Source organism: Monodelphis domestica, chromosome 5 (genome assembly GCF_027887165.1).
Source record: "Monodelphis domestica isolate mMonDom1 chromosome 5, mMonDom1.pri, whole genome shotgun sequence".
NCBI lineage: Eukaryota > Metazoa > Chordata > Mammalia > Didelphimorphia > Didelphidae > Monodelphis > Monodelphis domestica.
The window spans coordinates 192,426,072-192,452,810 of record NC_077231.1 but is presented as its reverse complement, the minus strand read 5'-3'; the positions used below and the strand labels follow the sequence as shown (position 1 = coordinate 192,452,810).

Sequence of the window (26,739 nt, the reverse complement as noted above, 5' to 3'; positions counted from 1 at the left end):
GAGAAAGGGGCGGTAGCTGGGTCCCTCCATTGGGCTCCAGTCTCACCTTTGCCTCCAGGCACAACCAGATCAATCCAGTTGAACCTAATTCAATCAGAACTCCTCAGAGTTTAGGGAGATGGGCAAAGGCATTTGTGGACAGTGGAGAAGCAGCTGGAGAGAAATGGAGAGAGCCTGGGCGGCCCAGCCTTCCAGGAGTCTTCAGAGCCTCAGAGCTTCATACCACATACAGCCCAGCCCAGTTGAACTCAATCCAATCAAAAGCCTCCAGAGGACAGGGAAGCTAACATTCCTCCCCTAGAGACTGTACCAAGAGATCTGACAAAGCTCCAAGAGGGGAGACTGACAGCCCCAAAACCAAAACAAAATGAGAGGAGCAAGAGCACAGCCAAATACGGAGAGCAAAGAAGGGATAAACTCAAGCAAACAACAGAAAAAGAAGAAAGAAATTACAACAGACAGCTTCTGCACAGGTAATGAGCAAAGAGCAAAGGAAACAGAGGGAGACGATCCAGCAAAGGAAAAATCAGAAATCCCAGCGAATTGGATACAGGCTTTGGAAGAACTCAAAATGCAATTCAAAACACAATTAAGAGAGGCTGAAGACAATTGGGAAAAGAACTTAAAAACTAAGATAAGTCATCTGGAAGCAGAAAATAGTGTCTTGAAAGCCAAAATCAACCAGCTGGAAAATGAGGCAAAGGAGATGAAAGATGAGGCAAAGCAGATGAAAGATGAGGTGAAGAAGATGAAAGATGACCTCCAAAGAAAATCCGACCAAAAGGAAAAGGACGACCAAAAAACTAAGGATGAAATCCAGTCTTTAAGAACCAGAATACAACAACTTGAATCGAGCGACCTCACAAGGCAGCAAGACACTATAAAACAAAACCAAAAGAATTAAAAAATTGAGGAAAATATGAAGCATCTCATTCACAAAACAGAGGATTTAGAAAATTGTTCAAGGAGAGACAATTTAAGAATTATTGGCCTACCAGAAGACCATGACAAAAGAAAGAGCCTGGACATTATATTACAGGAAATTATTAAAGAAAACTGCCCCAAAATCCTTGAACAAGAGGGAAAAGTGGAGATTGATAGAATCCACAGATCACCTCCTGTACTTAATCCCCAACTGACAACACCCAGGAATGTTATAGCCAAATTCAAGAACTATCAGACCAAATAAAAGATATTACAAACTGCCAAGAAGAAGTCATTCAGATACCAGGGAACCACAGTGAGGATAACTCAGGATCTGGCTGCATCCACACTGAAAAAAAGAAAGGCATGGAATACGATATTCCGGAAAGCAAGGGAACTAGGTCTACAACCAAGAATCAACTACCCAGCAAAACTCACTATATTCTTACAGGGGAAAGTATGGTCATTCAACAAAATAGAAGAATTCCAAGAATTCGTAAAGAAAAGACCAGACCTGAACAGAAAATTTGATGTCCAGGCACAGAACTCAAGAGAATCATCAAAAGGTCATTAAAAAAGAGGGGAAAAAAGAAAAACAAAAAAAAAATTTTAAGAGACTCAATAAGTTAAAATGATATGTATCCCTATAAGAAAAGAGGTCATTGGTAACTCTTAAAAACTGTTGTTATTAGCTGGGCAGCAAAAAGAAGTATACTTAGAGGGAACAGCAACAAACTGTATAGGATGAAAGGACAAGACATAAATAGGTACATAGATATATGCAGGCAAAAATACATATGCATGGGTATGCATATATATATATGCAACTAGAGCTTAAAATAGGTTAATATTAAAAGAAACAAATGGGGGTAAATTTATATGTCATAAAGAAGCTCATGGTGGGAGGGGGGAGAACATCAATACACTGGAAGGGTAAAGAGGTCAGAGACAGGAAATACTCAACTTTTACGTGCTTTGAAAGTGATTCAAAGAGGGAAAAACAATCCAATCCATTGGGGGCAGAGAATAGATTTGCACCCTATAGGGGAGTAGAAAGGTAACAAATAGTCTGGTGGGGAGGGAAGCAGTACAAGAGAGGGAGTGAGTGGGGGGTTAATTTTAGAAAGTCTACAGGGAAAATAAGGGGGCAATAAATAGGGAGGGGGTAGAAAGGGAAGTAAAATAAGGGTGGGAACAAGGGGGACTGTTCAAAAGCAAACATTGATGTAGAAGGAAATAGTGAAAGAAGAAAAGGCAGGTAAAGGAGCAGAAATCAAAATGCTGGGAAATACACAGCTAGTAATCATAACTCTGAATGTGAATGGAATGAACTCACCCATAAAACGCAAGCAAATAGCAGAGTGGATTAGAGTCCAAAACCCTATCATATTTTGTCTACAAGAAACACATATGAGAAAGGTAGATACACATAGGGTGAAAGTAAAAGGGTGGAGCCAAATCTATTGGGCATCAACTGACAAAAAGAAGGCAGGAGTCGCAATCATGATATCCGACAAAGCCAAAGTAAAAATAAATCTAGTTAAAAGAGATAGGGAAGGTAATTACATCCTGATAAAAAGCAGTATAGACAGTGAGGAAATATCTGTACTCAACATGTATGCACCAAATGGCATAGCATCCAAATTTCTAAAGGAGGAACTAGAGGAACTCAAGGACAAAATAGATAGAAAAACTATACTAGTGGGGGATCTGAACCTTCCTCTATCCGAACTAGATAAATCAAACCAAAAAATAAATAAGAAAGAGGTAAGAGAAGTGAATGAAATCTTAGAAAAATTAGAGTTAGTAGACATGTGGAGAAAAATAAATAGGGAAAAAATTAATATACCTTCTTTTCAGCAGCACATGGTACATTTAAAAAATTGACCACATATTAGGGCATAAAAAGATTGCAAACAATTGCAAAAGAGCAGAAATAATAAATGCATCTTTCTCAGATCACAATGCAATGAAAATAATAATTAGTAAGGGAACATGGAGAGGTAAATCGAAAAATTAATTGGAAATTAAACAATATGATTCTCCAAAATCAGTTAGTTAAAGAACAAATCATAGAAACAATTAATAACTTCATTGAAGAAAATGACAATGATGAGACATCCTTTCAAAACCTATGGGATGCAGCCAAAGCAGTACTCAGGGGGAAATTTATATCCTTTAGTTCATATATTAACAAATTAAGAAGGGCATAGGTCAATGAATTGGGCATGCAAATTAAAAAATTAGAAAGTGAACAAATTAAAAATCATCCGATGAAGACTAAATTAGATATCCTAAAACTCAAAGGAGAAATTAATAAAATTGAAAGTCAAAGAACTATTGATTTAATAAATAAGACTAGAAGCTGGTACTTTGAAAAAACAAATAAAATAGACAAAGTACTAGTCAGTCTAATTAAAAAAAGGAAAGAAATAAATCAAATTGACAGTATCCAAGATGAAAAAGGAGACCTCACCGCTAATGAAGAGGAAATTAAGGCAATCATTAAAAACTACTATGCCCAATTATATGGCAACAAATATGGCAATCTAGGTGATATGGATGAATACTTACAAAAATATAAATTACCTAGACTAAAAGAGGAAGAAATAAATTATTTTAACAACCTCATTTCAGAAAAAGAAATTGAACAAGCCATCAAAGAACTCCCTAAGAAAAAATCCCCAGGTCCAGATGGATTCACAAATGAATTCTATCAAACATTCAAAGAACAACTAATTCCAATATTAAACAAACTATTTGACAGAATAGGCCAAGAAGGAGTTCTACCAAATTCATCCTACGACACAAATATGGTACTGATCCCAAAGCCAAGGAGGTCAAAAACAGAGAAAGAGAACTATAGACCAATCTCCTTAATGAATATAGATGCAAAAATCCTAAATAGGATACTAGCAAAAAGACTCCAGCAAGTCACCACAAGGGTCATCCACTATGACCAGGCAGGATTCATAACAGGAATGCAAGGATGGTTCAATATTAGGAAAACCATCCACATAATTGACCATATTAACAAGCAAACTGACAAAAATCACATGATTATCTCAATAGATGCAGAAAAAGCCTTTGATAAAATACAACACCCATTCCTATTGAAAACACTAGAAAGTATAGGAATAGAAGGGCCTTTCCTAAAAATAATAAACAGTATGCATCTAAAACCATCAGCAAACATCATCTGCAATGGGGATAAACTAGAAGCCTTTCCAATAAGATCAGGAGTAAAACAAGGATGCCCATTATCGCCTCTATTATTTAACATTGTACTAGAAACCATAGCAGTAGCAATTAGAGAAGAAAAAGAAATTGAAGGTATTAAAATTTGCAATGAGGAGACCAAGCTATCACTCTTTGCAGATGATATGATGGTTTACTTAAGGAATCCTAGAGAATCAACCAAAAAGTTACTCGAAATAATCAACAACTTTAGCAAAGTTGCAGGATACAAAATAAACCCTCATAAGTCATCAGCATTTCTATATATCTCTAACCCATTTCAGCAGCAAGAATTAGAGAGTGAAATACCATTCAAAATCACCCTAGACAATATAAAATACTTAGGAATCTATCTGCCGAGACAAACACAGGAATTATATGAACACAACTACAAAACACTTTCCACACAGCTAAAACTAGATCTAAACAATTGGAAAAACATTGATTGCTCATGGGTGGGATGAGCTAACATAATAAAAATGACAATCCTACCCAAATTAATTTACTTATTTAGTTCCATACCCATTGAACTACCAAAAAACTTCTTTACTGAATTTGAAAAAACCATAACTAAGTTCATTTGGAAGAACAAAAGATCAAGGATATCCAGGGAAATCATGAAAAAAAAAATGCAAGTCCCAGATCTCAAACTCTACTATAAAGCAGTGGTTATCAAATCAATTTGGTACTGGCTAAGAGACAGAAAGGAGGATCAGTGGAATAGACTTGGCGTAAATGATCTCAGCAAGACAGTTTATGACAAACCCAACGACCCGAGCTTTTGGGACAAAAATCCATTATTTGATAAAAACTGCTGGGAAAATTAGAAGACAGTGTAGGAGAGATTAGGTTTGGATCAACACCTCACACCCTACACCAAGATAAATTCAGAATGGGTGAATGACTTGAACGTAAAGAAGGAAACTATAAGTAAATTAGGTGAACACGGAATAGTATACCTGTTAGACCTTTGGGAAGGGAAAGATTTTAAAACCAAGCAAGACTTAGAAAGAGTCACAAAATGTAAAATAAATAATTTTGACTTCATCAAATTAAAAAGTTTTTGAACAAACAAAACCAATGTAACTAAAATCAGAAGGGTAAAAACAAATTGGGAAACAATTGTCATAAAAACCTCTGACAAAGGTTTAATTACTCAAATTTACAAAGAGCTAAATCAATTGTACAAAAAACCAAGCTATTCTCCAATTGTTAAATGGGCAAGGGACATGAACAGGCAGTTCTCAGCCAAAGAAATCAAAACTATTAATAAGCACATGAAGAAGTGTTCTAAATCTCTTATAATCAGAGAGATACAAATCAAAACAACTCTGAGATATCACCTCACACCTAGCTTGGCTAACATAACAGCTATGGAAAGTAATGAATGCTGGAGGGGATGTGGCAAAGTAGGGACACTAATTCATTCCTGGTGGAGTTGTGAATTAATCCAACCATTCTGGAGGGCAATTTGGAACTATGCCCAAAGGGCGATAAAAGACTTTTTGCCCTTTGATCCAGCCATAGCACTACTGGGCTTGTACCCCAAAGAGATAATAAGGAAAAAGACTTGTACAAGAAAATTCATAGCTGCACTCTTTGTGGTGGCCAAAAATTGGAAAATGAGGGGATGCCCTTCAATTGGGGAATGGCTGAACAATTTGTGGCATATGTTGGTGATGTAATACTATTGTGCTAAAAGGAATAATAAAGTGGAGGAATTCCATGGAGACTGGAACAACCTCCAGGAAGAGATGCAGAGCAAAAGGAGCAGAACCAGGAAAACATTGTACACAGAGACTGATACATTGTGGTACAATCGAAGGTAATGGACTTCTCCATTAGTGGCAATGCAGTGTCCCTGAACAATCTGCAGGGATCTAAAAAACACTATCCACAAGCAGAGGATAAACTGTGGGAGTAAAAATACCGATGAAAAGCAACTGTTTGACTACAGGGGTAGAGGGGATATGACTGAGGAGAGACTCTAAATGAACACTCTAATGCAAATACCAACAACATGGAAATGGGTTTGAATCAAGAACACATGTGATACCCAGTGGAATTGTGCATCAGCTGTGGGAGAGGTGGTGGGAGGGGGGAGGGAAGAAAAGAAAATGATCTTTGTTTCCAATGAATAATGTTTGGAAATGACCAAATAATTTTTTTTTTTTAAAAAGGGAGTTAGTGTTTTTTTTTTAATGCATAAGTGGAACAGAATAAAAATCCAAAGGAAATATAGACAAACAGGACAACTTCGTAGATAACGTGTTGAATTTAATGTATTTTTAAAGAGAAAAACAAACCATCCACAATACAAATTCAGAGCTTTACATATAGTCTTCTTTTCCTGCTCTGTTTTGTATTTAGAAATGTGCATCTTTGGTGTTAAAGTTCAATTATTTTTCAAAATTACTAAGATTTTTTTATATAGCAAGGCACTGTTTTTTTTTATTAATAAAATTTTTGCTCAAATCTGGGAGTAAATGGAGGTGATGTAGTTTATTAGGGATTATAGGCTTCTCTTCAGTTTCCCTCACAGACTTTTCCAAGTCTACTACAAATAAGGTAGGAGGCTCTCTAAGTGAGTTAGCTGAATCCCATTGGAAAACAGATGCTTCAAGCTACAGAAAAAGCTGTTTTATTTGGCATTTCTCCAATTGGGAAGCTCTGGAAACCATTATATTTGTTATTCTTTAGTATACATTTTAAAACTAGTAATCATGCCCATGTTAATTTAGAATATTCTAAGATTGATTTAGGGTTAGTGAATGTTTGTTGTTAGCATTGTTTTGGAGGAAAGCAGTACAAATTGAGCTGCCTCTTGATGGCTGCACAAACAATGGTGATTTTCATGCAGATGACTGCCCTTTTATTCACTTTGTAAATCTAAGCAGGGAAAGCTAGAGGAACTATAAAGAGGGAGATCACCTAGGGTACTAGGAATTAAATCTTAGTTAACTAGAAATGTTGATTAACCATATAGAACCAAAACTTCTAACCCTTGCTCTTCCTCCAACATCCTTTTTACCAAATGTCAAACTGAACAATTAATGTTAACTTCCTAGTCTTTAAAATTAACATCTGGCTTGATAGGGTATAGATATGCTTGCTTTCCTACTCCATAGCAGAGGTGTATTTTTTAAAATATATTTCAGAACAGTAAGGGTTTAATTTCTTTTTGTGCCTTTTTGTGGGTTGGGGAATGAGGGGAAGTAAGGGTGAGGTTATACTATATTAAGAAGACCTGAGTTACAGATTTAACTTGTTCACTAGCAAAGTAACTTTGCTTAATTTTCTTTCAAATAAGGGAGTTAAAGCATTGACCTCTAAGTTTTCTTAAGGATCTAAAATGTCATTTTCTTATGTGTTCCTAACACTATTGAAAATCTCTTCGGATGCAGCATCTTTGGACTTGAGATTTCAGAAATATAATATATTATAGTTCCCTTTCATTTCTGATCAGGCCAAAGAGATAGTTCAGAGAAACACGAATTCTCTAGATCTTACATTCCATACATCTTCAAATCATTCTTTTTCCCAATATCTTCAGTTTCTAATGTCAGATTTCAACAAACTCTTTAAAATTTGTGGACATTTTTTCAAGGCTTATTTCAATACAAATATATTTATTTTAATTAACTCAAACCATACTAGCATTAATATGAAAACATTTACTGAAGGAAGTAATACTTGCATATCTACCTACAGCTAGGCCAAAGCAAAAAAAAAATCGTATTTCTAATTGACTAGCACACTTTCTATTTCTAATTGCTCTTCAATTGACAGATAACTTTACATAGCCTTAAGTTTCTCTGCAATTACTTAATGATTCATAAACAGTTAAATGTACCAAGAGACATCACAATATAAATTAACTCTATATCTTTTTTTTCCAAATGGAAATATCTTTTCTATTGTATTTAGATTAATCATCCCATAACATACCTCTTTTCTAAGTTATGTTACTTAATGGTTTTCCTGAAAGCAAAACATGTCTGTGAACCTTATTGAGACTATGGAAATTGATTCATGATAAAATATATTTATTGCTAAGAGAGTCTAGAATTGATTGAGGAGAGAAAATAGAAGTTTGAGCAACTAAAACTATTAGATTAATGTTCTTTCTGAATGAGATAAATATATTTGGATGTTTAAAAATTATTCTCAACTCTCCTTGTGGTATATGTATTTATCTACTTTTCATGGATGAAGAATCCAAGATGAAGCGTAAAATGACTTTCACTTCCCACAAAATCAGAGAATGAAGTGAACAACAAGGAAATGGGCTGAGGAAGGTGAAGGGGGCAAGTTTGTACAGGATCTTGAAGACAGGGGCAAAGTTTTACAAGGTTGTGAAATGAATAAGAAACAAGATTCTCAAGATGAAGGTGATGTTTTCCTACTTCTGAGTTCAGGTGAATAAATGAAAAGAAGTAGATGAAACTTGCTGGATTTTCTAGCAAAGGCACCTTTCACTGTGGTAGTTGTGTGCTCCAAATAATAATTGCTTGAGAGTTTTGCTTTCCATGCAGGGAAGATAGACATTCCTGCCGTCCTCATCTCTCTCTCAGCTGGGGCCAGATTGTTCATGTGGTGATATGTCAGAAGACTTTTAGACCAGTTTTCCAAGACTCTTATGAACAAGTTGAGGAAGAACAAGTAGATTTTAAGATATTTCCCCCATAATTTTCTGATTTAGTTATCATTAACTTAAAGAATAATGTTTAATGGGAAATGTTCGATATACAAAGAGCTTCACCAAATTCCTTAAGGATTTGAATTTTAATGATGCTGTAAGTTGCTTTACAGTAAACTAAATCCTGAGTGCTTCAGATTTTTGAAACTTGTAATAATGGACTCACTGTTCAAAAGTATGCACCTAGAACCTAGAGCATCTTCATTAAGACTAAGATTATATTATATAAAGCACTAAAATGTAGTGATTATCTATTGTAGTAAAATTTGAAGACCTAGAAAATGCTAAGATCAACCTCAGGAGTTGAAAAGTTTTAATGGCTAAACAAAGGCATTTTGCTCAAAAACTATAGAAAATTTTTTTAAAGAAATAGAAATTAGTAATTTTGGTTCATTTTCCAAAGTAATATGACAAAAATTCCATTTACATCAATCCAAAGCTAGGTAACCTATTTTTTTTTTTCAGCTAAACAAATGTCTCTGCATTAGAAGCTTCCTGACAGACCCTGAGGTAGAGGTATGTCAAGAGAAGAAAAGAAAGAAAATCATTGGGAGAGTGAGAAAAAATTATAAAAAGAAAATAATAATGTAGTTAATATAAATTAATCTTTTAAGGTGGTTAGAAAAGGGAAGAAGGAGAGAAACCAACAGAGAAATATTCATAAAAATGCTAAGTGCATATGCCAACTTGTGGAGACACAGATTCAGAAATGGATAGGACCATCCACTGCTGATGAGGAACTCATGGTCTTATAGGGAAAGACAGCAGATGTAGAGAAATAATGGCCAGGGAGGAGTCTTCTATTCTGGGCAGTCACCAGAAAACAAGAATGACAAGTATAAGTCATAAAGGAGCTAATTAAATGCCATTTTCTAAAGCCATTACAGTATTGATTTGATTATGATTCCCAGATTAAGAAGGAAAAAGGGAAAAAACATGAGTCTTTTAACCATGAAAAAATATTCTAAATCATCTAATTAAATGAAATTAAAATTTTAAATTAAAAAAAAGAGAAGTCAAAATGGAAGGGCGGAAGTAACATACAGTAGAAGTGGGTAGCTGAGTACAATATTAAATGTAGTCTGGGGATGGCTAGATATGGTGGACTATGTCAATTCACACTCACCAATCAAAGCAGCTTAGTTCACAAAGTGGGAAATTCAAAGATGAGTAAATTAAATCCCTCAGGACATGGTATCTGAAAATTCAGTGATCCTGAGAATGCAACCGTAGAGCAGATAGTAGAAAGATAGACTGATGCTAGCCATTCCTCCACCAATGTTGCCGTTGTAAAGCTGATTTCATGGAACCCAAGTGTGAAACTTCATATTTCTCTCCTTTAATTCTTCATCTTGTTCAGACTAAAAGCTATTTCCCAGTGGAGGAATAGTCAAAGGATATGAACCAATAGTTCTACAAGAGAATTGCAACCTATTAACAACCATACACATTTCACATCACTAATGAGAAGAAAAATCCAAACACACTTGAGGCTGTATGTCAACCTCAATAAACTGTCACCATGAAGTCAAAAGCCAAGAATAGTCAGTGTTGGAGGGATTGTGGAAGGAAAGGCACACTAATACATTATCAGTGAAGCTATGAGTTGGTCAGCCATTCTAGAATTTGAGTAAGAAAGTGAGTGAAAATAACCCTTGGATCCAGAGATTCTTCTGGCAACCATGCTCCATGGAAGTCAAACAAAAAGAAAGGATCCACTTTTACAAAACAGCGATACTTTTTTGTGACAGCAAAGAAATGAAAACAAAGTTAATGCCCATACATTAGGGGATGGTTAGGTACATGAATGTAACAGAATATTACTGTGTTGTAAGAAATTATGTAAATGGGACAGCTAGGTGTTTCAGTGTATGGAGCACCAGCCTGGTGATGAAATTTCTGGGTTCAAATCCAAACTCTGACACCTCCCAGTTGTATGACCCTGAGCAAGTCATTAAATCTCAATTACCTAGCCTTTATCATTCTTCTGCCTTGGAACTAATTACTATAAATTCTAAGACAGAAAGTAAATAAGAAAGAAAGAAAGAAAGAAAGAAAGAAAGAAAGAAAGAAAGAAAGAAAGAAAGAAAGAAAGAAAGAAAGAAAGAGAAAAAGAAACCCTGCAAATGATAGAGAGAAATATGGAGAGATTTTCATGAACTTATCAAAAGTGAAATAAACAAAGTCAGGATAGCTCACACATATATTCATATATAATAACTTCAAAAATTAAATGCAAAAAAAACTATAAAACTATTAAAATGGAGTGTTGCAAGATTATTTTTAAATACTTAACCTCAACAAAAAGGTGCCTCCTCATTGTTCTTTTCAATCAGGCTCCACATGTGTAAAATATTGTATGTAATTCCAGATTTTTGTGGAAGTTGATAGGTTTTGCTAAATTTTTTCCTCCCCATTTTTTTACTTTATTTTCAGGAATGTCTTTCTGATAAGTGGAAAAGGATACAGGCAGAAATTCTGGCAATGTAAAAACAAAAGATGTCAGCAAAACCTAATTTAAAAAAAAAAACTAATTCTTTTTACTTGATTCTTTCTCTTTCTGCTTCTCACCTGATTGTATCTTTCTAGTTGTTGAATCTGTCATCTTTTGTGATAGCTATCCTTCACAGTTTCACATCATCTGAAAATTTGCTATGTATCCCTTCTATGGTATTATCAAAATATGAATAAAAACATTGAACATTTTCCAAACCTATAACATAGGTAAGAGTATCCCTGTTTTACAGAAGAGGGGGGAAAAAACGGTTTGAGGCTGTCATCTAACTAGAAGTGGTAGATTCAGAATTTAAATTCATCCCTCTTGATTATAATTCTAACATTTTCCCCACTTACTACATACCAAAAATGGATTGAATATTTACATTTTTACTCTTTTGAAGCATCACGTGTATGCAGTTCTCTTGATCTTCCTGTGATTCTATTTTTCACTAACTCAGAGCACCCCAAATCTTTCAAGGACTACTGGAAAACTCAAGAAACTTTCTGGGGAGCTTAATATAAGAAATACTTTAAACTTAGTTTGGACTGTAGTAAAAAAGAGATAGAATTCTTCTGGTGCCAAATCAAGATTGGCCATCTACCACCTGGGGAGTAGCTGTGAAATATTTGTCTAGAGGATATCTCTTCTAATATCTTCATTTTATCAGTTCTGGAGGAAGAGGGAGGAGAGCAATGGTCAAGGTTATAGCAATGCCAGAATACAACATAAACAAAAAATAAAATGTGGTTAGATTCTCAAAACCTTGAGTCCATGGTTACTTATGAATTCCTCAGAGCAATGAAAACATTAATGGGTCCATCAGGCCAGGAATCCTCTACTTAAAAAATGTCAGAATTCCTAGAATTTCATACTTCTCATACATTCATTTAAAATATTTTAAGCTGTTCTTGATCCCAAAAATTAATTAAAAGTTAGAGAAAAATCTTCTAAACCTCTCCAAATGGCTTCCCCAAAGCCCATACTTTTACTCCACAGATTTGAAAGCTGGGCTTTCTGAATCAAATGTCAGAACATGTGTAGTGTATATTCCTTTTGCAAAGTATCATTAAAACTACCCTTCATTTTCTTGAAATGGGGGCAACTTTCAAAGCATATTCTAATGAAAAGAGTTAAGCCACCCCTGGCTTCTCTAACACAAAGTTTGCTTAACTTCATTTTATACACAATGCTGTTATTGGGTTTCCTTTGGTAACCTTGAAGGACTGCCCCAAACTATAAACACAACATGGTAGACAGGCTTTGGGAAGTTCAGCTGGAGTCAGGAAGATCTGGGTCCAAATCTAGCTTCGGGTACTTATTAGCTGTGTGACCCTGGGCAAGGCATGTAACCTCTGTTTGCCTCTGTTTCCTCGGCTGTAAAATGAGGATAATAACAGCACTAACCTCCCAGGATGCTTGTGAGAATCACATGAGGTAATATTTTTTAAATGCTCAGCATAGTACCTGGCACATAGTTTTGGTACATAAAGATGTAAAGAATACCGTTGTTAATTCTCTTTGATCACTTGTAAATTCTTTTTGAGGTATCCCAAAGATATACTGGCTCAGTGGATATTGTATACTCAACCTGGAGTCAGGAAAACTGGTTTCAAATGTAGCCTCAGGTACTGTGTGTCTGTGTCACCCTGGGCAAGTCACCTAACCCTGTTTGCCTCAATTTCCTCATCTGTAAAATGAGTTGGAGAAGGGAATGGAAAACTATTCCAGTAACTTTGCTAAAAAAAAAACCCAAAAGGGATCACAATGAGTTGCATATGACTGAAAATTACTAATCGACAACAACAAAAAAGCTTTTTTAATAGGAAGTACATATGGAAACAGAAAATAAAACTGAGGGAGGGACAGGTGGCTGCCAGGATCAATAGCACTAAACTCTGGATGAGTTAGCATCTGGAATATTATATTCATAGCACAAGAATGCCTAGAGGTCAAGTATGAAAAATATGAGACTTGAGATACTTGATATATGCATGACATGTCACAGCCTCATAGCGAAGTGGCCATCCTTTAATTATGAAATCTGACAGATACAATACAAATCCATAAATGCTCTTCTTGGACAGGTCAGCCAGTATACCTTTGCTATGTGCAGTTACAGAGAAAAGAAATCTGAACCACAGGAGTTAATGCAGCTGGAAGGATATACTGTAGACTACACGGACCCACATTCAGGTAACCTATTCTATTTTTATTCTTTTTTTCAGTAGCATTTGTATCTAAGAGTGTCATGCTCTTCATTCTCAATAATTAGTTGAGGTTGGTTTAAGCCTTCCCAATGGTGAAAAATAGCTGTCCTTTCTCTTGCTAACTACGGATAGACATCAGTATCATTCTTTTTATGACAGCTGTTTCATTTGAACTTTGTGAGGAATGTAGCTCTTTGGGAGTTCCCAGGTATCTTGACTAAAGGACAGAAAAGATTTTCTGGGAAATAAGCAATAGATACTTTCTTGCTAGGACTCCCAAACCTCTAAAGTTGGTAGAAAAGCTTAGGATAAGAGAGGGGAAAAAATCCCAGAAGTAAATTTAGTGGCAGGGACTCTCATCCTTAGCCTCTTTCTAGATTCAATCAGAGAACCTGGAGCCAAAGCCCAGTGCTGCTGTTTACTACCTGGCAGCTCTTACTAATCAACCTCAGTTTACCCATCTGTAAAAATAATAAGGTTAGTCTATGTAACTTCTAAGATCTCTTTCAGTCTCAAACTTATCATCCTTCCCTCAGTAAGAATTAAGCAACATTACATGGATTTTAAATATCTAAAACACGCTTATTGAATTAACTGATAAACACAAATTACTATGGTTTTAGTCCTTATTAACAGTACTAGTGGTTTTGAACAATGGGAAGAAAAACCATTAGAAGGAAGGACATTATTTTCTCTTTTATAAACATCACCAATCATGTTCCTTGGTCTCAAAGTTAAGCTAAAAAGAACAGGAGTCTTTGTGTTAAGGAACCAAATTAATGCAAAATGTACAGTTCTTTATCTTCCTTATCAGTTCTGATTTCCTTGGGCTGACCAGGAAAGAGCCCAATAATAGATGCTGTCTCCTTAGAAATTCAATCTTGTGTTTCACCTGCAAATAGAATTGCAAGTTTTCCAAAGAGTGAGACTCTTCTTTATAATAAGAACTATTTCAAGAAAACAAATCTCTGAGATACATTCTAGTAGGGGAATAAATGTGTGATTTTTGAGTGGTGTTGTCCAAAGAGAGTCAGTTTACCCAAGTTGTTATTTTTTTAAGTGATATGATAAATGGAACCTTTCTTTAGTTTCCCTTTCTACCTTTCTGTGTATATAGCCAATATAAATGCTAGGCTATTCATACAGCTTTGCATCAATAATAAGTAATTTCTATTAGAGAATTTAATGAATGGGATAAAAATCTTTTAATTTTACATATTTATTAAAGTATAAGTTTTATTTTAATACTGTTTTTACCCATTTCCACAGGACTTCAGGGAGGCCAGATGTTCTTTAACGCTGTCAAAGAAGGAGATACAGTAATATTTGCAAGTGATGATGACCAAGATAGAATATTATGGGTCCAGGCTATGTATAGGGCAACAGGTCAATCATATAAACCTATCCCTGCAACTCAAACCCAGAAGCTGAATCCCAAAGGAGGAACTATCCATGCAGATGCTGCTCAGCTTTGTAAGTTATTTTTTAAAAATAATTTGATTATCAATTAATAAGCTTAATATAATATAAAATTGTCTAATGTAAATTTGTGCAGTTTTATAGTTTACACAGTTTTACAGTTAAACTGATTCCTAATTAAATAAAAATAGTTCATTTTAATACAGATGCAACCAATTATCTAATTTTTTTTACATAAATCTTAGACTAATGATTCCCAACCTCAGTTCAGCAACACACCAGGCTGTCTCCAATAATTTCAAGGGTGTGTCACAAAATTCTTCAGAAATAATTAAGATGGCATTCATTTTAATTCTCTGTAATTTCAGAGATAAATCAGTGCAGAGAGGAATTTTTCAGAATATGGGGAAATGACCCCAAACCAAAGAGTGATTGGATACCTTATGCCTAAATGTCTGGGAGTCATAACCTTTAACTATTAAGTAGATGGTCCTTGAGAGAGAAGAATTCTTTCTTTCCTAAGGTGTTTTACCAATATTACATTACCAAATAATTATATCATACTAGTTATTTTTAAATTGTCTCATGAGCCCTAAATGTTTCCATTAATTCCAATTATTTAAATCATACTTGTTAGTTATTTTTTACTGTATAGTGCTATGTCTTCAAGAACTATGTACATAGATGATACATATTACCATAATTAGTTACAAAATAATAAATACATATTTTACAAATATATCATGTTATAGTTTTTCCAAAAGCATAAATACCTACTAGTAGAACCATTTTCAAACAAAGCTTAAATTGTAATAGCAAAATTTCATCCCTTCTGGTCATGCTTTTCCTTTTCTTGAGTACCTTCAGAGGCTTGATGTGTTTTCCTAGAATGTGTGTGTGATTATTCATCCTGCCATTAGGCTATGGTTTCATCCCTCCCCTCACATAGTTCCTCTCATTTTCATGTACTCCTAAATATTTTTTACTTTATCTTTGGCTATTTTATTCTCTTTCCTCTCCTTCTGATTGATAAAATGATCTCTCCCTCTTCTCCTGAGATCTCCTTCTTCAGAATCTTGTTTTTAGGAAACTTTAAACCAAGCCAACTTAGGAAAATTATATTTGGGGAACATAGTACATTCAGTAGGTGCCAACTAAATTTATATTCAGTGGGCAGCTGGGTGGCTCAGTGGAATAAGAGCCAGGCCTAGAGTCGCGGGGTCCTGGGTTCAAACTGGCCTCAGACATTTCCCAGCTGTGTGACCCTGGGCAAGTCACTTAAACCCCATTGCCTAGCCCTTTCCACTCTTCTGTCTTGGATCCAATACAAAGCATTTATTATTTATATATTAGGATGATAGGAAAGAGGTTTTAAAAATTATATGGCATCTAAGAAACTCTTTCTCTCAAGGTGCTTATGAATTGATAGTACCTACCTTTATGATATAATAGATCAGCTGAAGCTAAAGTATAAGCAACAACGAATAATAGAAAACTCATATTTCTTCCGGGTTGAATGGATTACAAAGTATTTTCTCAACATTAACCCTAAGAGGTAAATACACAGACAATTATTTTCCCCATTTTGCAGATGAAAAGAGTGAAATTCAGAGACATTTATCGAATTATCCACTTTGTCAGCAGTGTAGAAGAATCAAAATGTGAACAAAAACTCATTGATCCCCAAGTTTAATGTGCTTCCTTTTATAACACAGCCTTCATATAGCAGAAAGCATTTTCAGAATAATGCAAATATTCACACTCTTAAAATTGACATCCCCAACCTCCATTAAGTCCCTATTCTGATGCCTTTTAAAGTTTAAACCTGAGTTCCCTCATAATATGCTTAGCATATACATAAAACCGTTTGTGATAGTTAATATTTATTGAATGTACCAAGCTCTGTACAAAGAGCTTTACAAATATATTCTATTATTTGATTCTCACAACAATTCTGGTAGGTCAATACTATTTTGACCCACATTTACATTTGAGATTAAGTGGCTTGCCCAAGGTCACAAAGTTAGGAAGTGTCTGAGACTGAATTTGAACTCAGGTCTTCCAACATTAGGCTTGACATTGACTAAAGATTCATATCGATGAATTTGTAGATTTAAGTGTGAAAGATTAATATTCCTAAAAGAATTTGGCAAAGATAATCAAGGAGTCTTTTTGCTTGGTGAAATTTATTACATTATGTAAAAAATTAATTGTATTAGTGAGGATTTGTAGCACCCACCATTTGTGTTCACTATGACATTTTAACCCACTGTTTCCCTTCAGCTGGTCCAAAGCATTCAACAATAGACATTCTTCTTAGAATCTCTTTCTTCATTTCCTCCTACTCAGTCTTTTACTTTGTGCTTTTCCTTCTTTCTTTTGTTTCCACCTTATTTCTGGCTTTTGTAATTTATAATTGCTATTAAAGGTGTCCTTGCTAGAATATTATACTGTACCTTGAGTTTTTCCGAAGAAAAACACACCGTGTTAGAAAATTGATAAGCAAACCATATATATTTAATTTGTTAAAAACAAGTGCCTTGTCCTACACGAAACAACACAAATTTTGGTCACTGTTTGACATATTCAACAACAAACAGGACACATATGCAGAAGAGTAGAAATCCACAAGAAGAAGACATAAGCCTGTGTGATTATTCATCTTATGGGTTACCATCAGGCATCCCAAAGCTACTGGACAAGTAGTTGGTAGTTATGAACAGCAACACAGTTCCTGGATTGGGGGAATTAAGCAATAGCATAGCAAAAGAAAGAAGGACAACTAAGGGCTCCCTCCTCCTTACCATTCCATATACCCCTACCCAATGCCTTCAGAAAAATCTAGAAAGTATACTAGATCAAGTCCTAATTAGGAAATCCAAGAAAAATTCACAACAAGCCTTTTTCGTCTCAGTCTAGGTCCACACAGAGAGAAAATATGTTCTATATTTCTAGGGAAGGAAATCAAGCCAAAAACCACCTTCAGAGAGAGGCTGTGTCCATCCCAAGCAAAAAAGAGGTTCCATATCTAGCAGAGACGGGTTCAACCTTGTGGAGAGAACAGAGAATAGATGCCAGCGGACAGTGCTGTCATTCACTATTCAGTTCCAGGTTATAGATTCAGGATGGGTTGTTTCTGGAGCTGTTCCAAGGTAAAGAGAAGACAGTTGTGTACTAGGCAAAGAGCACATACAAAAGAAGGAAGCAACTGTGTGGTTCTCCCCCCAGGAGTAGATAGAAAAAAGAAAAAATATATCATAGCAAAAACAACTGACCTGAAAAATACACCAGAGCCATTACCAAAAACAACAACAACAAAAAAAAAAACCCTAAACATCTTATTTCAAGAAATCTCAAGAGAAAACTTCCCAAATATCTTAAAACTTGAGGGCAAAATGAAAATAGAAAGAATTATTCATAAACACAATCACCAATAACCTCCTTAAATAAATGCCAAAATTAAAACTTAGAGAAAGATCATAACCTAAAACCAGAGCTTAGAGAGGTCAAAGAAGAAAAAAACTGAAAGCAACCAAAAGTAAAGAATTTAAGTACCATGGAATCACATTCAGAAGCACACTAGATTTAGCATCCATCACTACAAAGAAAGTTTGGAATATTATATCCCAGAATACAGAGAATAGAGGCTTATAACTGAAAATAACTTAGCCAGAAAAACTAAGTATAATCTTATAGGGGAAAAATTGATTGAAATAAGTAAAGGACTTCTAAGCATTCCTGATAAAAAAACCAAAGCTGAAAAACTTTTAAATGGAGACACAAGAGTCATGAGAAACACACAATAAATTAAATATGGTGAGCAATCAACATGTATTAAACAAGGATAAACTGTTTACATTCTAATTTGGAGAGATGATGCATGTGTCCCCTCAGAAGCATATTATCAGGAATCATAGAGGAAATCTAATGAAAAAACAAGCCTTGTAACAATTGGAGTATGTTTTGATTATTTAAAAAAGAAGTGTAGAAAAATGAGAAAGAAGACTAGGAGGGTTTGGGGAAAGGTTAAGAAAAAAGTTATCTCATGTAATTGGGGTGTACATATAGAAGCATGTGCAAACAGGGAGGAAGGAGTGGATGAACAATTGATACTTGAACCTAACTTTCACTTGAACTCTACAAAGGGAAAACATAGACATGATTGGGTACAAAAATACATTTCATTCAACAAGGAAATAGGAGGGAAAAGAGAAAAGACGGGAGGTAATAAGGAAGCTATATTAAGTGAGGTATTAGTCCTAAACAAAATAGACTCAAGACTATAAACAGTATTTCTACCAGCTCTTTTTTTCATGTCAAAGATTCAGAAACCAAGGAGGTTCCTGACATTTGGGTAATGTCTGTCCCTAGTATGATATATAAGTTTGATAGAATATTATTACAGTCTAAGAAATGATGATGGTGAATTTTAGGAGGAAAAAAAAACCCTGGGAAGACTTTATGAATTAATGAAGAATAAGATGAGCAGCACCAGGAGGACAGTTTTTATAATGATAGCAATGTAGGAAAGACAAGCAACTGAAATATTTAGGAACTCTAAGCGATATGATAATAAACTATGATTCCAGAAATCTCATGATTAAACGTGACACCTCGAGGTGATGGAGCAGTGATTCTCATGTTATGGAGGACTCTTCTATGAAAATTTCCTCCTCTGCTATATAGATAAGTAAGTCCGTTTTTAACTGAGTCTTCAGGAGTTTGCAGGGGGGCACTAAAAAGTTAAATAACCTCCCTATTGTCTGTATTGGAAGTAGGTTTTGAACACAGACCCCAAAGCTCAAAACTTGGTCTTCTGTACCATGCTGGTTCTTATTTGGAGTAAATAGTCATTTACCAAAATAGTCTTTTAGATGTTTGAGCAGGAGAATTCAGATCTTCCTGTTATTTCCTTTGTGAGAAGCCTGTATATGAGCTTCGAAGTCATACAATAGACCCTTTTGGCACTCAGTAAATTTTATTTTTTCAATATTTTTAATTTGGATAATTTCAAACATTATCCCTGATTATAAAAATATCATTCTATCCCTCTCTCCTATCCCTTCACCCTTCCCATAGCCGATGCGCAATTCCACTGGGAATGTGGAATGCATGTGTCCTTGATCAGAATCTATTTCCATGTTTTTGATGTTTGCACGAGGATGTTCATTTAGAGTCTCCATCCCCAACCATATCCCTGCATATCACTGCATAGCCACTAATGGAGAGGTCCATTACATCTGATTGTACCACAGTGTATCAGTCTCTGTGTACAATGTTCTCCTGGTTCTGCTCCTTTCACTCTGCATCACTTCCTGGAGGTCATTCCAGTTCTCATCTAATTCCTCCAGTTTATTATTTCTTTGAGCACAATAGTATTCCATCACCAACATGCACCACAATTTGTTCAGCCATTCCCCAACTGAAGGGCATCCCCTCATTTTCCAATTTTTTACCACCACAAAGAGCGCAACTATGAATATTCTTGTACAAGTCTTTTTCCTTATTTTCTCTTGGGGGTACAAACCCAATATTGCTATGGCTGTATCAAAGGGCAGAAACCCTTTTAGCACTCTTTGGGCATAGTTATAAATTGCCCTTCAGAATGGTTGGATCAATTCAAAACTCCACCAGCAACACATTAATGTCCCGACTTTGCCACATTCCCTCCAGTATTCATTACTTTCCTTTGCTGTCATGTTAGCCAATCTGCTAGGTGTGAGGTGATACCTCAGAATTGTTTCGATGTTCATCTCTCTGATTATAAGAGAGTTAGAACATTTTATCATGTATTTATTAATAGTTTTGATTTCTTTGACTGAAAATTGCCCATTTATCAATTGGAGAATGGCTTGATTTTTTGAACAATTGATTTAGCTCTTTGTAAATTTGAGTAATTATTCCTTTGTCAGAGATTGTTGTTATGAAGATCATTTCCCAATTTGTTGCTTCCCTTCTAATTTTGGTTACATTGGTTTTGTTTGTACAAAAACTTTTTAATTTGTTGTGATCAAAATTGTTTATTTTGCATTTTGTAATGTTTTTTCTAACTCTTGCTTGGTTTTAAAATCTTTCCTTTTCCAAAGATCTGACATGCATACTATTCTGTGTTCACCTAATTTGCTTATAATTTCCTTCTTTATATTTAGGTCATTCAACCATCCAATTTTATCTTGGTGTAGGGTGTGAGATGTTGATCCAAACCTAATCTCTCCCATACTGTCTTCCAATTTTCCCAGCAGTTTTTATCAAATAGTGGATTTTGCTCCCAAAAGTTGGAATCTTTGACCTTATCATAGACAGTCTTGCTGAGGTCACTTGCCACAAGTATATTCCACTGATCTTCCTTTCTGTCTCTTAGCCAGTACCGAATTGTTTTGATTACTACTGCTTTATAGTATAGTTTGAGATCTGATACTGCAAGACCACCTTCCTTCACATTTTTTTTCATTATTTCCCTGGATATCCTTGATCTTTTGTTCTTCCAAATGAACTTTGTTATTTTTTTTCTAATTAAGTAAAAAGGTTTTTTTGGTAGTTCAATGGGTATGACACTAAATGAGTAAATATGTTTGGGTAGGATAGTCATTTTTATTATGCTAGCTCATTGTACCCATGAGCAGTTAATGTTTTCCAATTGTTTAGATCTAGTTTTAATTGTGTGGAAAGTGTTTTGTATTTGTGTTCATATAGTTCCTGTCTTTGTCTCGGGAGATAGATTACTAGGTATTTTATTTTGTCTAAGGTGATTTTGAATGAGATTTCTCTTTCTAGTTTTTGCTGCTGAGCTGTGTTAGAGATATATAGAAATGCTGATGACTTATGCGGGTTTATTTTGTATCCTGCAACTTTGATAAAGTTGTTGATTATTTCCACTAGCTTTTTAGTTGATTCTCTAGGATTCCTTAAGTAAACCATCATATCATCTGCAAAGAGTGATAGCTTGTCTCCTCATTGCTAGCTTTAATACCTTCAGTTGCTTTTTCTTCTCTAATTGCTACTGCTAGTGTTTCTAGTACAATGTTAAATAATAGAGGTGATCATGGGCATCCTTGTCTCACTCCTGATCTTATTGGGAATGCATCTAGTTTATCCCCATTGCAAATGATATTGGCTGATGGTTTTAGATAAATAATGTTTATTATTTTTAAGAAAGGCCCGTCTATTCCTATACTTTATAGTGTTTTCAATAGGAATGAGTGTTGTACTTTGTCAAAGGCTTTTTATGCGTCTATTGAGATAATATTGTGATTTTTGTTGATTTGCTTGATGATATGGTCAATAATGTGGATGGTTTTTCTAATATTAAACCATTCTTACATTCCTGGTATAAATCCCACCTGATCATAATGAATGACCCTCATGATCATTTGCTGGAGTCTTTTTGCTAGTATCCTATTTAAGATTTTTGCATCTATGTTCATTAAGGAGATTGGTCTATAGTTTTTTTTCTCTGTTTTTGACCTGCCTGGCTTTGGAATCAGTACTATATTTGTGTCATAAAAGGGATTTGGTAGAACTCCCTCTTTGCTTATTATTTCAGATACTTTGTATAGTATTGGCATTACTTGTTCTTTGAATGTTTGATAGAATTCACTTGTGAATCCATCAGGCCCTGGAGATTTTTTCTTAGGGAGTTCTTTGATGGCTTGTTCAAATTCTTTTTCTGATATAGGATTACTTAAGAATTCTATTTCTACTTCTGTTAATCTATGCAATTTATATTTTTGTAAATATTCATCCATATCACCTAGATTGGTATATTTATTGCCATATAATTGGGCAAAATAGTTTTTAATGATTGCCTTAATTTTCTCTTCATTGGAGGTAAAGTCTCCCTTTTCATCTATTATACAGTTAATTTGGTTTTCTTCTTTCCTTTTTTTATTAGATTGATTAGTATTTTGTCTATTTTGGTTATTGTTTTTTTTTAAATACCATCTTCTAGTCTTATTTATTAGTTCAATAGTTCTTACACTTTCAATTTTATTAATTTCTCCCTTAAAATTTTAGGATCTCTAATTGTTTTCTTCTGGTGACTTTTCATTTGTTTGCTTTCAAGTTTTTTGATTTGCATGTCCAATACACTGACCTCTGCCCTCCCTAATTTGTTAATATATGAACTCAAGGATATAAATTTCCCCCTGAATACTGCTTTGGCTGCATCCCCTAGACTTTGAATGTATGTCTCATCATTGTCATTTTCTTCAATGAAATTATTAATTGTTTCTATGAATTTTTTTCTAACTAACCTATTTTGAAGAGTCATATTATTTAATTTCCAATTAATTTTTGATTTGGCTCTCCATGTACCCTTACTGATTATTATTTTTTATTTTATTATGATCTGAAAAGGTTGCATTTATTAATTCTGCTTTCCTGCATTTGTTTGCCATGTTTTTATGCCCTAGTACATGGTCAGTTTTTGTGAATGTACCATGTGCTTCTGAAAAGGAGTTGTATTCCTTTTTGTCCCTATTTATTTTTCTCCATATATCTATTAACTCTAATTTTCTAAGATTTCATTCACATCTCTTACCTCTTTCTTATTTATTTTTTTATTTCATTTATCTAAATTTGGTAGTGGTTGTCAGGTCTCCCACTAGTACAGTTTTACTGTCTATTTCCTCCTTCAATTCCATTAGTTTCTCCTTTAGAAATTTGGATGTTATACCATTTGGTGCATACATGTTGATTACTGATATTTCCTCATTGTCTGTTCTGCTTTTTATCTGTATGTAGTTACCATCCCTATCAATTTTAATCAGCTCTATTTTTACTTTGGCTTTGTCAGATATGATTGTAACTCCTGCCTTCTTTGTATCAGTTGAAGCCCAATAGGTTTTGCTCCAACCTTTAATTCTAACCTTGTGAGAATCTACCCGCCTCAGGTGTGCTTCTTGTAGATAACATATGGTAGGATTTTTGTTTCTAGTTCACTCTCCTATTTTTTTTTTTCGTTTTATGGGTAAGTTAATCCCATTCACGTTCAAAGTTATGATTGCCACTTGTATATTCCCCAGCATTTTGATATCCTCTTCTTGTTCTGTCCTTTCTTCTTTTGTTATATCCTTTTAAACCAGTGGTTTGTTTATTAATCAATCCCTCTAATCCCCACCCTTAATATTCTTCCCTTTCTGGCCCCTCCCTTTTTGTTTCCTTCTTATTTTTTAGGGTCTGTAACATTCCCTCCTCCCTTTTTGTACTCCCTGCCCCCCATCTCCCCTTAGTTTTCTCTTCTCACTTTCCCTGTAGGGTAAGGTGGAATTCAATACCCCAATGGATCTAGATGCTCTTCCCTCTCAGAATTGATTCCACTGAGAGTAAGGTTTAAGTATTACCTATTAGCACTCTCTTCCTCTCCTTCTCATAAAAGTATTCTTCCCCTCCCCTTCCCATGCATATCTTTGTGTGATAAAGATTATCCTATTTATTTTATTTCTTCATGTATCTCTTGGTGCCATCTTCAATTCCCTCCTCCCTTTTTATTTTTTTGCATATCATCTTATAGCACTTATTACCCCAATCACTTTCTGTGAATGATTCTTATAATAATATTTTCCACATATATTAATAGAAATATTTTGATCTTATTGAAACCCTTAAAGAAGAAAGTGTGAGTAAAAAAACGTTTTCCCCTTTCCCTCTCTTTCTTATTTACCTTTTCATGTTGCTCTTGATCTTTGCGTTTGGATATCAAACTTTCCACTTAGTTCTGGTATTTTCTTTATAAATACTTGGAAATCTTCTATTTTGTTAAATGCCCATACTTTCCCCCTGAAGCATATAGTAAGTTTTAATGGATCGATGATCCTTGGTTTAAGTCCCAATTCTCTTTCCTTTTTGAATATCATATTCCAAGCCTTGCGGTCCTTTAGTGTGGAAGCTGCCAGATCTTGTATAATCCTGATTGGTGTTCCTTGGTATCTGAATTGTCTCTTTATGGCTTCTTGTTGAATTTTCTCCTTACCTTGGAAGCTCTTGAATTTGCAATTACATTCCTGGGAGTTGTCTTTTGAGGATTTCATAAAGAGAGTGTTCTATGAACTCTTTCAATGTCTATTTTTCCCCCTTGTTCAGGAACATGAGGGCATTTTTCTTGGATAATTTCTTGTAGTATAATGTCAATATTTCTGTTCATTTCTGGCTTATTGGGTAGACCAATGATTCTCAAAATGTCTCTCTGTGATCTGTTTTCCTGATCTGTCATCTTCTCAGTGACATATTTTATGTTTTCCTCTATTTTTCAGACTTTTGGCTTTGCTTTATTAATTCTTGCTGTTTTGCAAGATCATTGTCTTCTAATTGCCTAATTCTGGTCTTTAAAGACTGGTTTTTCCTTTTCAGTTTGGTCTATACTGCTTTTCGTGGCTTCCAGCCATTTCTCCAATTAGGAGTTCTTGTCCTTTAAGCTGTTATTTTCTCTTTGAACTGTTTCCCACTTTTCTTGTCAGACGGCTTCCATCTTTTTGATAAGCTCCAATTTAAATTCTTCAAGAGTTTGTGGACAATTTCCATTTCTTGGAAGGTTTTGATGCATTTATTTGTACTTTCTCTTCTATTTCCTCTGTAGCCTGGGTTTTTCCTCCATAAAAATTATCCAGGGTAAAACCCCTTCTCCTTGTTTTTCTTGGCATTGGGAAGTTATTGTTCCTGGACACTATTTGCCATCACTGTGGTGGTTTTTCCTTCTGTTTTCAGTCAGAAATCTGAGTGAGATGGTCAGGCTCTCTGTGTATGGAGCTAAGGAGCAAGGATTTTGCCTGAGACCACCTCTTGAATATCTGCAGCCTCTGCTGTTTGCTGCCCTTCTCTGTGCTATCTTCCAGCAAGTACCCACGGTCTGCGCTCTTCTGCCTGCTGGGGTTTCAAGTCTAGCTGCTCCCAGGGGTAGGTCTTTGGTGGTCTTAGTCAGCTTCCAAGGATGTCGGGGTGCCCCTCACTCACTCTAGATGTGCCCCTCGCTCACTCACTGATTCTAGCATGCTGGCTCTGACTCTGTCTCTGTAGGTGGGTGGGGGAAGGTAGATTAGCTCACATTTTGGTGGGAACTTTTTAACCCCCTTATAGAGTGGAAATGCCCAAATCCCACATGCCTTCAATGCTGTGTCCTACTGTAGAGTCCCTTCATATGAATTTGTTGGCGGTTTTTTGGTCTTTTGAGGTAGTCTATATTGGTAGTTGCTGAGGAGAGGAAGAGTCCTGTGTCTAGACTGCTGCTATGTTTACCCGGAAGTATACTCAGTAAATTTTAGCTGATGAGGAGCTCCTAAATAGGAAGTCATCAGCTAACCTCAGAAATACTTTGACCTTGATTTTGTAAAGCAACGCATTTGATACCCATAAGCTGGATAGAATAGTAGTGGTAAGGGAAAAGGAATTGCAATTGGTCCAGGAAAAGTATACCATCTGAGGTCAAATAAAGGCAGTTTCATCTATTAATAGTATCAAAGGCTAGTCAGAGCCAGTCACAATTCAGGTCCTGTTTTGATGGTGTTGGAATCCTAGGAGTCATATCATGAATGACCACTTGAGAGATTAACAGAAAAGGAAAGAGAAAAAAGAGAGATGTATGATAGATTTAATTTCTAGCCTGGGAGGGCATGAAGTCCTTAGGGACATACACATTAATGTCTCCACATGTGATAGATGGACACTTTTTTTGGCTGCCAGAAAGAAAATACAAATAGCACACTAAAAGTCAGGAATAATAGATTTTTGTATAATCTCTTGATCAAACACTGCTGTATACT

At 35.1% G+C, this 26,739-nt stretch overlaps 1 protein-coding gene across 10 annotated transcripts in view; it reads left to right on the top strand.

Annotated features, from left to right (window-relative positions):
• Nucleotides 1–26,739, top strand: part of CADPS2 (calcium dependent secretion activator 2) — a 758,482-nt gene that overhangs the window by 526,506 nt on the left and 205,237 nt on the right. For all 10 annotated transcript variants that reach the window (XM_056799641.1, XM_007504220.2, XM_056799643.1 and 7 more), the window contains exons 10-11: nucleotides 13,445–13,553; nucleotides 14,837–15,040. In XM_056799641.1, the coding sequence (XP_056655619.1) occupies nucleotides 13,445–13,553; nucleotides 14,837–15,040 (313 nt within the window). The remainder of the gene's footprint in view (nucleotides 1–13,444; nucleotides 13,554–14,836; nucleotides 15,041–26,739) is intronic.